This window comes from Panicum hallii, chromosome 2 (genome assembly GCF_002211085.1).
Source record: "Panicum hallii strain FIL2 chromosome 2, PHallii_v3.1, whole genome shotgun sequence".
Classification (NCBI taxonomy): domain Eukaryota; kingdom Viridiplantae; phylum Streptophyta; class Magnoliopsida; order Poales; family Poaceae; genus Panicum; species Panicum hallii.
The window spans coordinates 52,614,697-52,628,071 of record NC_038043.1 but is presented as its reverse complement, the minus strand read 5'-3'; the positions used below and the strand labels follow the sequence as shown (position 1 = coordinate 52,628,071).

Below are 13,375 nucleotides of genomic sequence, written 5' to 3'. Positions count from 1 at the left end.
TACCCCCGGCTGATGAGCCGGCTTCGCCGTTGTTCGCCATGACGACAAAGAAATCAAGCCGGAGTCGTGGATGAGGGCGAAAGCGCGGTGGTGAAGTCGAGCAGAGGCGGCGGCGCTTGGTGCAGAGGCGGCGGCGCTTCCCGTCGCTTCAGCGCCCCCCTTTAGATCGGATCGCTAGGGTTTTAGATGGGATTATGGCAACGCGGCGAACTTCGTCATCCGTGCCCCGGCCCCCACCTTTCCTTTTATTGTGGCGCTGCGCGACGGGGGCCCACACGCCATTGGGTTGGCTGTGCGCCCCCGATCAGGGCACGTAACGGTCTCCGGATCGGTCGTTGGACCGATCCGGGGACGAGATCAAACTAACAGATTGTTCGTTGAAACCCGGCCTCCATGATTTTTTTTCAGGTTTTTTGGCTCTCGGTTTGGCTGCGAATGAACTGAAATACAGGGACACAAGGGGTGGGCGGTATTTGAATACCGGCCACCCCGCCTCCAGATTTTCTCGATTTAATTTCTCCCTGCACAGATCGAGGATGAGACCGAATTTTGGTGTGTCGTTTCTCCATCTCCTCCTCAGTCTCTGCTATTTTTTTTCAGAATTTTTCGTCGCAATTTCGATTGGAAAATGGAGGGAGATATGAGACCGGGAGTGGACGGTACCCCGTCCCCAGCCACCAAACCCTCTCGACGCAAGCGCGAGATGCGATGATGACGCCGCCGCGGGACACGAACCCACCACCACCACCTGGTCACGGGTTCATTGAGTGTGCGGCGACCGCGACCGAGCCCCCGCGAGGCCACAGCATCGCGCGCATTCGGAACAGGAGGAGACGACGACCGGCGAGCTAGTCCGTGTCCACCCGGCAGGCAGGTCCACGGCTTCTATGTCACGCAGGCCTCGGCGTATACGGCGCGGCCGGCGGCGTGGTTGATGCGGCCGCGAGTCCGCGACCTCCTTTTCGTTCCGTGTTGGTGATTTTGATCATCCGGGTTCCCTGGACGCACCCGTGCCGGCCGCACGATCGGCGTGGGAATTTGGGGGAGGGCGTTCGGGAACGCAACGAAAATTCTCCGGCTTTTCAGGGACGCGAGGGTGACCGTGACGACGACTGCGTGTGGGTTGGGCTAGCGCTAGTCGACTCCTCGTGCCGAGATGGACGCCTTCGGTGCTGATGACGGTGCAACCCGATTTCGAGCATGTTTGGTTCCATAGGTGTAAGTTTAGATCTCCACTTCCAAACATGTTTTGGTGTGGAGATCTAAACTTTAAGTACTATTAGACCATTTGCCCCTCTAAAGTGGACTAAAAAGGTTGAAAAGTGGTCCAGGGTGATCAAAAGATACATATACCTTCCCATGCAAGGTATTAAAGGGCATTAATTAGGGTAAAGAGGACTTTTTAATACCTCTAGACTAAACTTTAGCCCTTACATCCAAACAGCAAAAGGAGCTAAATTTAACCCTCCATTTTGAAGCGCTACTCTTTAGTCTTTGGACTAAAATTTAGCTTAAAGTATCCAAACAGACACTCCCTCCTGACTCCGCGTATTCTCAATTTACTCCTATCTCTTTAGTGACTAGTGAGAGTCACTGTAATTAAGAAAAAAAATGAACCATCAAGGTTATACTCCGCACTTCAGAGCATTCTACTCCGCACTTCACGCTGGCGACATCGGTAGAAGTCAAGAAAGAAGATTCTCTGAAGGGAACGAGAAAACACCAAAAGGACAAAAGCCCAAACTCTGAATCACAAGAATCTCATCCCGGTTCCTTCCTGACCACTCAGCACGCAGCGCGGGTCACACAACTCACAAACATCAGGCCCACGGCGCTCGCAAGAAAGAGCCCAAGAAATGCGCTGCTCTGCTTCCCCGCGGCGAGGAAAAGCTCCTCCACAGAAATCGCAGCGACCACTCTGTCAGTCTGTCCCGCCCCTCTGCTGGCTACTTCACACCTGCGAAGCCAGCCGACGAAAATATCTGGCCGCTATCCTCCTCCACGAACGATGGCAGTCGCCCAGGCCGCAGCGGTCGCCGCGCCAGTGGTGGCTGCGGCGTCCGCGCACGCCGCCGCCTGCCTTTCCACCGCGTGCCGCCGGGGCACCTCGCGCTGGGCATTGCCGTCCCGGGCGCCGGGCGGGACGACGGGCGGGTTCAGGTGGCTACGGCGGCGCGCGCAGACAAGGGCACGGGCGCGGCGCGCGGCGGGGGCCACCGGCCGCGGCCGCGGCCCAGTGATCTTACGGGCCGAGTTCGGCGGGACGTACGAGGACGGATTCGAGGACGTGCACAAGGTACCGTGCGCATCACTGGCAGCTCCAACGTGCCAAGCTCTGGTTGTGCATCACAAGGTACGATTTGTTCAGCAGCATGCCATATAGAACTCATTGAACATTGACAACATCAGCCTGTCAAGGTCTGCAGATTGCATTGCTGCCTGCATTTTCTTTTTGGAAAAGGGAAATTTTATTAATACCAAGTAGTGTTACATCGAGGTGATACAACATTGCTGCCTGCTTAGAAGGCCTCAAGTTAAATTCTTGACCTGTCAAAAAATATTCTAGTTGAAGTTGTTCCAGTGTCATCATTGCGTGGCAGGCTGACTGATCTCAATCACTTCCCTTTCCATGGGTGGGAATTACCTCTTGGTCCAATCCCTTGTTGCCTGCTGGCCCTAGCAACCTGGCGAGGCTAAAAGTATCTACACCTGTAATTTCTTAGGTTTTGACAGTAGTCCCTCCCGCTTTAATTTCTTCGATCCTTGCTTCCATCCAATCTGTGAATGATCATTGGTGTTGCATTTCTTGCCTAGCATGGCACCATATTCTCATGCCTACATGCATGAGGAGATATCTTGAGTTTTTCTCGTAGAAAACAAGGGTGCATTGAGGTAGCTATCGAGGTGCCATGCGGTCAAGGAAACATGTCCCAGTATGGTCATCTGATGAAGTTTGAAAACGTCTTCAAATTAATTTTGCATAATTATCTTGAGTATATCAACAAACGGTGCTGACTCTGTCGTATTGGACTGGGGAGCACATCAGCCTTTCTCAGTAATTGAACAAGCGGAGCAAAGCATGCAGCCCCTGAACAACTGGAGAATGAGGCAGAGAGATGGTATGGAGTGATTCGAGCTCGGTTTGATCTGCTCAAGTGATTCAGCTGACAAAAGGATGTCAATGAGAGACGTTGTCGTGACACTGAAGAAGATAAGAAGGGATTACGTGAAGTTGACATCGGCAACACCGCAGGGAGTTGCTCAATGATTAGCAGTTGCCCTTTGCATACGTCTTTCTGTTTGCTTCTTCAGTGCAAGAGCATGATCAGCTCTCTCTCTCTCTCTCTCTCTCTCTCTCTCTCTCTCTCTCTCTCTCTCTCTCTCTCTCTCTCTCTCTCTTAATCTTTTTCACCAGTTAGTTGTCTCTTTGACCTTTGCTATGCTTCCTATGACTTCTGAATGATTACTTTCATATGTGTAAAATGTAATGTTATGCACATTGAAATGAAGAGCTTGGTGCAAGAGCGATGTATTCGGTCACGGAACCATGCTCCTAGAAGTCTTCACTGGAAGGAGACCCACAGGTCCTATGTTCGTTTGGGAGATGAGCATCAGGCAGTGGGTTCATCAAGCATTGCGAACTGAACTTGCCTCTGTTCTGGAGTCTGGACAAGCAGCTACAGCAAGATGCTTCCTCCTCTGCCTGCAATCTGAACGAGTTTCTTTATTTCAGCAATATTTGAGGTGGGTTTGCTCTGTTCAAGTGACTCACCTGACCAAAGGATGTCGATGAGCGACGTGGTGGTGATACTGAAGAAGATAACAAAGTAGAGTTCACACCAAATCGGCCTCAGCAACAATGCAGGAAGTTACTAATTGTATCTGTTGTGTTCACGCCTGCAACAGAAAGAAGAGCAGCATCAGCTATCTTTCAATATTTATTTTTTCATTAGTCGCATGATCAATTGGCATGTGCTTTTTGTTATTTCTGACGGTACTTGGAATCAACGATTCAAAACTTTGGTTACAATTTTTTTATGTGCTATTGGATATCTGAAAAACAGTACTTGAATATTTTCAAAAACACTTGGTACTTTTTTACTTGTGTTTTATTTCTGGTGACTCCAGGAAGTACGGAGGTTCTTAGGGGCATGTAGGAGTACGTAGTTGGTGATAAACTTTTAAAAAAAATTATTGCCACGTGGCCGAAAGAAAAGAAAAGGAATTCTAGAAGGAAAAAAAGCAACTCCGACAGCAGCGGTGCTAGCCATCCAATCGAGACACGTGGCTCGATCGCCACCGCACGAACCATCCTCTGCCGACTGCTCCCTCGTTCGGCGCTGGCTCGCTCTCCCCCCCCCACCCCCCCCCCCCCCCCCCTCCACCCCCCTCCCCCCGCACCGCCGCGGCAAGAGCGAGGCCGGCCACCCGTCCCCTCCCACCCTTCGCCGCCCCAACGCGTGAGCAGCCGGCATCAACCTGGTGATGATTGCGGCCTACATTCCTAGCCCGGCGCCTAGTCCGTGACTTTGACTGGGTGGTGTCGCTGGGGTGGGAAGTCACGTGATGTGCTGGTGTTTTTGGAATGATTGGTTCTGCTTAGGTCACTAATCTGTTTCCTGTGATGTTTCGGTGTCAGGCCTAAGCTTCAGTGCACAACCTGATTGTGTCACATTCGTTTGGCTTTCTCTTCTCATGGATATTGACGAACCAGGAACTCCGAAGCCTGCAGGTACCATCTGACGCCCAATTTATAAGTCACTGTATTCATTAGAGCAAGTCGACGCGACCCCCCTAATTCTCTGATCAAATTTGTTCTGTGTGTTTTTGGCTTTGTGCAAATGCTTAAATGCAACAGCCGGCAATTAGTTCATGTTTGCTTGATCTTAGGTGTGTTCGGTCAGGGAGCGAATCGGAATAGAGCTGCTTCGCTCCTTTTTTTCTGCGTGTTTGGTTGTAATCAAAAAAACAAATTTATCAACAAAACTTGACGAAACGATATTTGCAAGGAACACAAGGCAAGATAACAAAAAAATCAGATAATTGTAAGGAACACAAGATTAGATAACCAAAAAAACTAGATGCCTATTTGCACAGCAAACATGTTTGTGCATGCTACAAGACGAATATTTAACCCTCTCAGGAAAAAATAAGTTTTCAATTCTAAAATTTCATATATTCCTGGACGCTGAAAAATGCAGCTTGTAAACATCGTTCAGATCAACTCAAAAGTCTACTCCACCAAACAAAGGTCATGCTCTGCATCCAACTATAGTGAACAAACACTGCATCCAACTATAGTGAACAAACACTGACAAACAACTTAACAGCCTCTGCTTTCTCCGAAAAACGTTTATCTCCTCTGTTTTCTTTATGTTCTTCCCACAGCAAGTTGCCATCTCATCCCAACGGATAAGCATAGTCAGAAAGATGTCAAGGCACACAAGAAGTAGCCACTGTATGTATGAATCATGGTGTACAAGCCTCAAGGGATTTTTCCTTGGATAATATCAATACAAACTGAACAAAACGGGTGCCTTCACGCTTTACTTGCTGCGCTTCAGATCATACACGACACATGCGTTTGCAGCAGTTTTCATCTGTACACAGGAAAAGACATGGTTGTCAGACTTTTGAGCTTCATATTGAATTTACTAACCAATCGCACTTTATAACCCAGTAGAATATGCGACCGTTCTAGCACCATATAGACCTAAAATTTGGAATGATGACATGTGACAGTATGGCAAAGATTAGTCACAGAACACCTGACTACACCGAGGTACAAATACTGCATCGTCAGTACCCCATTTTTCACCTTTTATCTATCTACATCTCTTGTGATGCCACAGTTTTTCCAGCTAAATATATGCAAATGTGCAAATAGAAAGGGATCGCAGGAAAGTTCAAGTGTGAATACCTGAATGATATTGGTAACTTGTTTCACTGCCCAGCCAATTAGAGTGGAAACAAACATCAAGACAATGAGGGGGCTTTGATTCAGGATACCTCCGCATACCTGTTAAAATGTTGATATAGAAATGTCATATGCTATATGATTCAGATGTCAACTGAAAAGGGCAAATATGGAAATGATGCAATCTTACACTAAGCAAGCTTGTCGACTTGTCATCAGCAAAGAGAAAGAGGATAATATATAAAACCTGTAAAATTAGGTAAAAGAAATAGGTCAGAGGGTGAAACATACTAAGATTATTTTGTTAGCTGAGTAAAAGCTTGATGGATGTGCTGACTGTAGTGATATTGCTTAGTCCACAACACAACACTCAACTGTCATGTTTTCAACATTTGCATGAATTGAAACTGCAGAGCACAATCATAGAATTTGCAAATAGTGCAATGTACGAACGATCACATACCTCACAAGAAACACAACAGAAGGCCATGAATGGCCTGTACCCGTAATATAATTTCAGAAGCCAATTGCCTGTGTGCTTTACATCCTTGTGGCTAGTCTTACCTGACAAGAAAGAACTAGAAAAGAAAATATGTCATTACACAGTTAGCAACTAACAAAGTTGAACATAAGAAACTCTTGAACAAATGAGCAGCACATAACACATGCATCATAAAAGCATTAGACAATTATTGAAGATGCAATTGGTAGTCAAATTTATTATGTTCCCTCGATTAACTTGAGAACAGGTTTAGGTGCTGACTGGAAAGACAAACTGGGAACTTGCAAGAACTGAACAAAATGGTAGAGAAAACTGACCTGTACATTTGAAACCAGTGGCTTGTAATATCCAACCCAAGCAGTATCAAAAAGACCAAGCCAGGCCTGTAAAAATATTAGCAATTAGAATCTTTAAGCGGCATTGATGTTCAAAACAAATCGATACAAGCGGTTCTGCTTTCTGTACCTGTAAAATTGGGAGAGAAGGGCCAGCAAGCAAGCAGTGCTAACCCTGAAGAAGAGCCATGTGAGCTGTGAAATTATTCACAATGCATATCCAGAGTTCAAAGATTTATTCAAGGAGTACCTATCTGTAACCATGTCCAACACAGCTCCAAATGTTGATGCTGATTCATACAATGAGATAAACTGATCAGGTAATTTCATAACTTACCAGATAGCTTATACACTAGGAAAATAACAGGAATAAGGAGATTTTAGCTGAGACCACTGTTTCAGCATAATAACCATTTGAAAGTTCTTAAGCATACCGTGCAATGAGATTTCATCGTAGCAAAGAAGTCAGAAATTAACCTTCTTCACACATGGACAAGCTACATGATTTCAAAACAAGGGGAATTTGAACTGTTACCTTGATTAAACTTCCGTGCAAACCAGCCATCCACGCCGTCAAGGACAAAACTGACATGTTTGCAAGGATGTCAGAACCATATACTTAAATCATTTGCATAGCATATTGAACACAAGTGGTCTGCAGATAAATCTAAGAGACTCACCTGATGAAGTAAAGGATAGCAAAGAGTGCCTTGTTGGAATAGCAAACAGCAAAAGCTATGAAATTTATGATGATCCTGAAATACCCTGCACAATGACAATTCCTGAATTTTAAGTCACATATGCCTTGTTGGTTGAAGAATATACGCTATTAAATTTCTGGTTTCTTTTGTGTTGCTATTCTAGGGCAACAAAGTGGAACAAGACTACGATACAGATGGTGCTTCTGATATAGATACTAGAACAAGAATGAAGTACGAAATCAATGACAGAAAATAGGCAATGTTTCCAGTTGCACAAGTCACTAATGGTATTATCCAGTTACTTTGGGATATAAAGAAGAGGACAAGAATACAAATAATTGAAAGATGGGTTTGGGAACAGAAAGATACCAATAATATTAGGGATGTAAAGATAAACTGGTGGCATTTTCTCAGACGATGCTTGTGCCACGGAAGATCAGGAGCAATTAAGTTCTCGGAGACAGGCAGTTCCTCACTTGATGGAAGCAGTAAACTTATTGGGGTTCCTGTAAGATAAGTATATCGTTACAGTATTACACATATTGATCCAGATAATATATATTTCTTACAAGCAATCGATAGTACCTCATATGCAATAAAATAATAATCCATTATTTGCAAATAGTAGTGCGGATGAGTATGGTGGCCCCAGGTCACTAATCTGAGGAAACACACACAGTATATTTGTTCTGAAAAGATTATTGTGAAACTTGAATCTGGATAGGCGAAGTGGTTGAAATACTGTGGCGAGTAAAGCTTGAACTGCGCATAATTAAAGCATTTGCTTCTTTGCTAGAACTCTAAAAGGCATATTTAAGCCAGTTAAATGCTTGGTTTTGGCATCATAGCATCGAGTTAACAAAATGGAGCGCATCAATTCAAAATAAATGGGGACAACAAGCGCATGTGTTCACATCTGGTTCCAAACATACTAGATAAACATTCCACGAAAAGCAGTGTTTCACCAGAATTCTCAACGAATTTCACAAAAAGTAGTAGAAATCGTATGGAAACCCTCCGTTCCAAACTGGCAAGCGTGATGATTGTTTGCAAGAGCGGACCAATTCCACGATAACTTTTGCAAAACTAACTCGAAGTTTATCAGGTAAACCCATGGTCAGATCCGAATACGAATAGCAAACATCAGGATTTTGGGCGTTTGATTTCGCGCAGCAACAAGGGAAGGGAATAGGCGAGCATACCTGTCGAGGATGCTCGTCGCCGACGAAGCGCTCGGCGAAGACCTGGCAAAGGGCTCGCCCCGTCGTCGCCGGCTCGCGGCTAGGAAAGAAAGGGCGAGAGTGGAGCGGAGAACGCCGAAGGCAAGCAACAGAGGAAAAGAATAGGCAAAAGAATAAGGAACGCGCAGTTGGGGCGCCCTAGATCTGGCGGCGACGGCCGGGGCGGGCGGCGTCGGGGGGGGGGGGTGGGGTGAGGGGAACGGTGCCCTATCTCGCACGTGCCAAACACGCAGAAAAAAGAGCGGAGCAGCTCCATTTCGATTGCTCCCCAACCAAACACACACTCTTAGGATTGTAACTATAATTGCAACTATGGGCCTGTTTGGGGCAGCTTCTGAGCAATTTTAAGCCGCGGGCTGGCCAAACGCTCCGCTTCTTGGGCGCTTCCCCCACCAGCGCTTGCGGGCCTTCTTCAGAAAACGAGTGTTCCACCAGTAGCGGGGGCGGACCAGCTTCTGCAACTTATGCGGTCTAACTCCCCTCAAACTTCATCAAAATTACCCGCGTTTGCCATCATACAAATAGGGCTGCCCCTCTCCACCCGTCTCTCTTCCCCAATCCAATTTTTCTCCCGTGCCCGTGACTGAAGATGGCGAGGAGCTAGGGTTGGGAGAACCCCGGCAGCCTGACCCCGCGCCGACCTCCGGCGAGTTCCCAGCCGACCTAAATGCAGGTACCAATCTAGCAATATATGAGCACATATGAGAAAAATTTCTACTAATTATCATCATAACCCTTGAGTACTAACATATATACTGATTCTTTTTAGATGTGTGAACAGCTATATCACTAAATCACAAAAAAGAAAATAGGCAACAGAACTTTGAAGGAGTGCCTATGTTGCAGTCTTGCAGATCAGGCATGGTTCCAGTCCAGATTGGCACAACAAAATCCTTTCAAGCCTAGATATGCTAAAAGAATCACACTGTTTATTTGAATCAGATCACCGAATAGGCTAGCTGGGTCGTATGTTTGCGTCTATCTTATGCAGAAATAAAGGAATCGTCGAGCAATTACCAGGAACAAAGGTGATTGCTGGTTGGATGGCCGGAACTCTGACGGAGCTACGACGGAGCAGGGGGCGGCTGGCCTCGGCGCAGACCGGATCAGGGGGCGGCACTGGCTCGTCGACGAAGCAGGGGGCGGCGAGCCTCGGCGCAGACCAGAGCAGGGGGCGGCGCTGGCTCGACGCAGACCGGAGCAGGGGGCGGCGCTGGCTCGGCGCAGATCGGAGCAGGAAGGCCGGCAGCTCGCCGGTGGTCGGCTAGGAACTCGCCGGAGGTCGGCGCGGGGTCAGGCCGCCGGGGTTCTCCTAACCCTAGCTCCTCGCCATCTTCAGTCACGGGCACGGGAGAAAAATTGGATTGGGGAAGAGAGACGGGTGGAGAGGGGCAGCCCTATTTGTATGATGGCAAACGCGGGTAATTTTGATGAAGTTTGAGGGGAGTTAGACCGCATAAGCTGCAGAAACTGGTCCGCCCCTGCTGCTGGTGGAACACTCGTTTTCTGAAGGAGGCCCGCAAGCGCTGGTGTGGGAAGCGCCCAAGAAGCGGAGCGTTTGGCCAGCTCGCGGCTTAAAATTGCTCAGAAGCTGGTTCAGAAGCTGCCCCAAACAGCCCCATAGTTGCAATTATAGTTACAATCCTAAGAGTGTGTGTTTGGTTGGGGAGCAATCGGAATGGAGCCGCTCCGCTCTTTTTTCTGCGTGTTTGGCACGCGCGAGATAGGGCACCGTTCCCCTCACCCACCCACCCCCCCCCCCCGACGCCGCCCGCCCCGGCCGCCGCCGCCAGATCCAGGTGACCGCCCCTCTCCCCCTCGCCCCCGCGCGGCGTCCTCCCCCCCCCCCCCCCGCCGCCGGCGGACCCAACAATCAAGCAACGCAAAAGCAGCTTGAGAACCCCAATCCCTCATAACACCAGGCTCGATTCAAGCAACCACCAGGCTCGATTCAAGCAACCTGGTGCTAGAATCAATCACCAAAACGCACACGCGGAATTGCGGAATCAAAGACGCGCACGCACCTGTGTGTGTGGACCGGAGCCGGAGCCGGGAGGTGTGGGAGAGGGGAAGGAAGCAAGGCCGAGTAGCCAAGGGATGGAGGGAGCGAGCGAGCGGAGTGTATAAGTAGGCGAGCACACTGGCGAGGCGAGGCGAGGCGGACGAGCGCAGATTTTTCTCCCCCTCCGCTTGTTCCGGCTCCCGGTGCGCGGTTGCGTGGGGATTGTCTCGCCGAAGAAGAGAGGTCGGGGTGGGGTTGGGGCCTTGGGGTAGGGGCGACCTAGACGGAGTTGCAAGCAGAGTTGCAGTAGCTATAAATGAAAAGTTGCTGCTTCTTATCCATCTAAATTATACAGAAACAAGATAAAATCAATAAATTTTTAAGGCGTAACAAGTAATCACACAAAGCATATATTCAATAGACGTAACCTTCTACCTTCCGAGGCGTGTACGCTGCCTTCGTTCCTCCAGCCAAATTTCTCCTGCGAGCTGCCAAAATCAGAGACAAAGATCACTGAGCTGCCAAAATCAGAGACAAATATCACTGACAGATCAAGATCAACAAGAACAGGGCGAAGCCAGGCGGCGGCGGCAGGGCGGCGCGCCGGGGGGGATGGGGCTCCAGGCCGCCGCGCAAGCCAGGGGCGGCGCCCGGGGGGGGGGGGGGCGGCGGGGGGCGGGGGCTCCAGGGCGCGGGCGGGCGGGAGGGGGGGGGCGCTCCAGGGGCGGCGCCGCCGCACGGCGCGGGCGCGGGGGAGCTCCAGCCGCCGCGGGGGGCTCCAGGCCGCCGCGCAAGCCAGGGGCGGCGCCCCGGGGGGGGGGGGGGGGGGCAGGGCGCGGGCGGGCGGGGGGCTCCAGGGGTGGCGCCACCGCACGGCGCGGGCGCGGGCGCGGGGGGGCTCCAGGGGCGTCGCCGTGGGGGGGCCGCACGGCGCGGGCGCGGGCGCAGATCCGCCGCGGGGGTGGGGGTTGCTGTAGGCGGCAGATCCGCCGGGGGGGGGGGGGGGGGGGGCGCCGGCGCGGGGGGCGGGGGGCGGCGCCGCGCGGCGGAGGGGAGGGAGAGCCCGGTCACTCACCTGCAGAGGGGAGAGGGGCGGGCGGTGATGGGCCGCGGGGTTCGAGCGGTCTCGTTCCGGATCCTCTGCGGGAGCGGCTCCACCGTTTTTCAACCAAACATATCTAAAAATGAAACCGCTCTACTGATCTCCCCTCGTTCCACCAACCAAACGCACCAGGAAGCTCAGCCGCCCAGGTCCTGGCTCCTAGCTCCTAGCTCCTGGAGGTGAGGGAAGAAATATCAGAAATTCTTCCAGGTCCAAGTGAAAAATCTCGGCTTTTTTGGGGCGTCATTTAGGTGTCGTGGCAGCTGAACTAAACTCACGTTCTCTTTCTATCTGATAAGAAAACTCACGTTATTAAGTTGGAAGTACTTGGACTGCTTGGAACCAGAAACGCCAATGGCTGCAAGTAGCATTAGCTGTTCGTAACCTAGCCGTCCATTTCTTTGTACGGTCGCCCAGGGGAATTCACGATTTCACATTGCAACCACCAGTGTTTCAGCACTGCCACCTCGATGTCTAGCACACGTGGGTTTTATGTCTATCAGTTGAAGTGTTAAGCATCGGTGTAAAATTCTTCATGTCGGCCGCGAGCCGTTTTTACTGCCCACACAGTATGTGAATGTTTGCATGAGCCACGCAGTATCATCACCCTTAGCCTTTGGAATGAACTTAAGGAGATCACAATAAACAAATTTATCAACAAAACTTAACGAAACGATATTTGTAAAGAACACAAGGCAAGATAACAAAAAAAATCAGATAATTGTATGGAACACAAGGTAAGATAACCAAAAAAACCAAATGCCTATTTGCACAGCAAACATGATAGTGCATGCTACAAGACGAATATCTAACCCTCTCAGGGAAAAATAAGTTTTGCAATTCTAAAATTTCATATATTCCTGGACTCTGAAAAATGCAGCTTGTAAACATCGTTCAGATCAACTCAAAAGGCTACTCCAGCTAACAAAGGTCATGCTCTGCATCCAACTATAGTGAACAAACACTGACAAACAACTTAACAGCCTCTGCTTTCTCCGAAAAATGTTTATCTCCTCTGTTTTCTTTATGTTCTTCCTGTCACGACCCAAAATTTTAAAGCACGGGATTAAAAATTAAGCAACATCATCATGAGCATCATCCAAGCATTATGGAGCATCATATGCACTTAATTACATGTTGACCATCCATTTTCTTGTGTGAATTAGGTGCAAGTTGCGAAGTAAGTTTACATTTTGATATGTGACTGTGCCCCCAAATATTTTATTCAAATACTAGATTTCAAATGGTGATTTGTGGATATTTTTATTCAATTTTTGGATGTCTCTGCCGAGCCATAAAATTCTTGGAAAATTTGAAAACTGCAATGTTGTTTGAATTTTTGTGAACAGTCCATAACAGATTTTTGAGCTCTTGTTGTTGCATCGTGTTCTTGATGATTTAATCTAGCTTCCATAAAAATTTGGTGATTTTTGGAGCCCGGGAAGTGCACGTTTTTGAAATTACAAGTTGAACCGTTGCCTTTCCCTTTTCCCCTCCTCCCGGCCCCACCGGTCAGCCTCCTCCTCCTCTCCTCCGCGCGCCCGGGCCGCGCGTCAGCCACCCCCTCCGCGCCAC

General features: G+C 49.1%; 2 protein-coding genes across 7 annotated transcripts; one reads left to right on the top strand and one right to left on the bottom strand.

Moving 5' to 3' along the window:
- Positions 1–1,919: 1,919 nt before the first annotated feature.
- Positions 1,920–4,045, top strand: LOC112880287. 3 transcript variants are annotated; one of them, XM_025944835.1, is made up of 2 exons: positions 1,920–2,353; positions 3,511–4,045. In XM_025944835.1, exons 1-2 carry the CDS (start codon positions 2,009–2,011, stop codon positions 3,643–3,645), a joined length of 480 nt encoding a protein of 159 aa, XP_025800620.1. In that variant the 5' UTR covers positions 1,920–2,008; the 3' UTR covers positions 3,646–4,045. The 3 variants fall into 3 exon arrangements, with proteins under 3 accessions (XP_025800620.1, XP_025800622.1, XP_025800621.1); XM_025944837.1 differs by having other exon boundaries at positions 1,922–2,353; positions 3,734–4,045; XM_025944836.1 differs by having other exon boundaries at positions 1,922–2,353; positions 3,047–4,045.
- A 1,098-nt stretch (positions 4,046–5,143) lies between these two features.
- LOC112880285 (probable CDP-diacylglycerol--inositol 3-phosphatidyltransferase 2) lies at positions 5,144–11,874 on the bottom strand. Of its 4 annotated transcripts, XM_025944831.1 has the most exons (14): positions 11,774–11,874; positions 11,134–11,186; positions 10,721–11,040; positions 8,658–8,736; positions 7,825–7,961; positions 7,435–7,519; positions 7,290–7,339; positions 7,005–7,044; positions 6,885–6,929; positions 6,737–6,802; positions 6,381–6,495; positions 6,108–6,164; positions 5,921–6,019; positions 5,144–5,600 (listed from the first exon to the last, which is right to left on the bottom strand). In XM_025944831.1, the coding sequence occupies exons 5-14, from the start codon at positions 7,859–7,861 to the stop codon at positions 5,547–5,549; spliced, it is 648 nt and encodes a 215-aa protein (XP_025800616.1). In that variant the 5' UTR covers positions 7,862–7,961; positions 8,658–8,736; positions 10,721–11,040; positions 11,134–11,186; positions 11,774–11,874; the 3' UTR covers positions 5,144–5,546. The 4 variants fall into 4 exon arrangements, with proteins under 4 accessions (XP_025800616.1, XP_025800618.1, XP_025800617.1 ...); XM_025944833.1 differs by lacking the exon at positions 8,658–8,736; XM_025944832.1 differs by lacking the exons at positions 8,658–8,736; positions 10,721–11,040.
- Between the last annotated feature and the right edge of the window lie 1,501 nt (positions 11,875–13,375).

What these genes read in the sequence shown, in the direction of transcription:
- LOC112880287 (XM_025944835.1), top strand. Translation starts at nt 2,009, where the DNA reads ATGGCAGTCGCCCAGGCCGCAGCGGTCGCCGCGCCAGTGGTGGCTGCG. An exon ending in CTCTGGTTGTGCATCACAAG is followed by an intron (nt 2,354 to 3,510) that starts GTACGATTTGTT and finishes ATTGAAATGAAG; the next exon opens with AGCTTGGTGCAAGAGCGATG.
- LOC112880285 (XM_025944831.1), bottom strand. Translation starts at nt 7,861, where the DNA reads ATGCCACCAGTTTATCTTTACATCCCTAATATTATTG. An exon ending in TTACATCCCTAATATTATTG is followed by an intron (nt 7,520 to 7,824) that starts GTATCTTTCTGT and finishes GTCATTGTGCAG; the next exon opens with GGTATTTCAGGATCATCATA. An exon ending in CACTGGTTTCAAATGTACAG is followed by an intron (nt 6,496 to 6,736) that starts GTCAGTTTTCTC and finishes TTTCTTTTCTAG; the next exon opens with TTCTTTCTTGTCAGGTAAGA.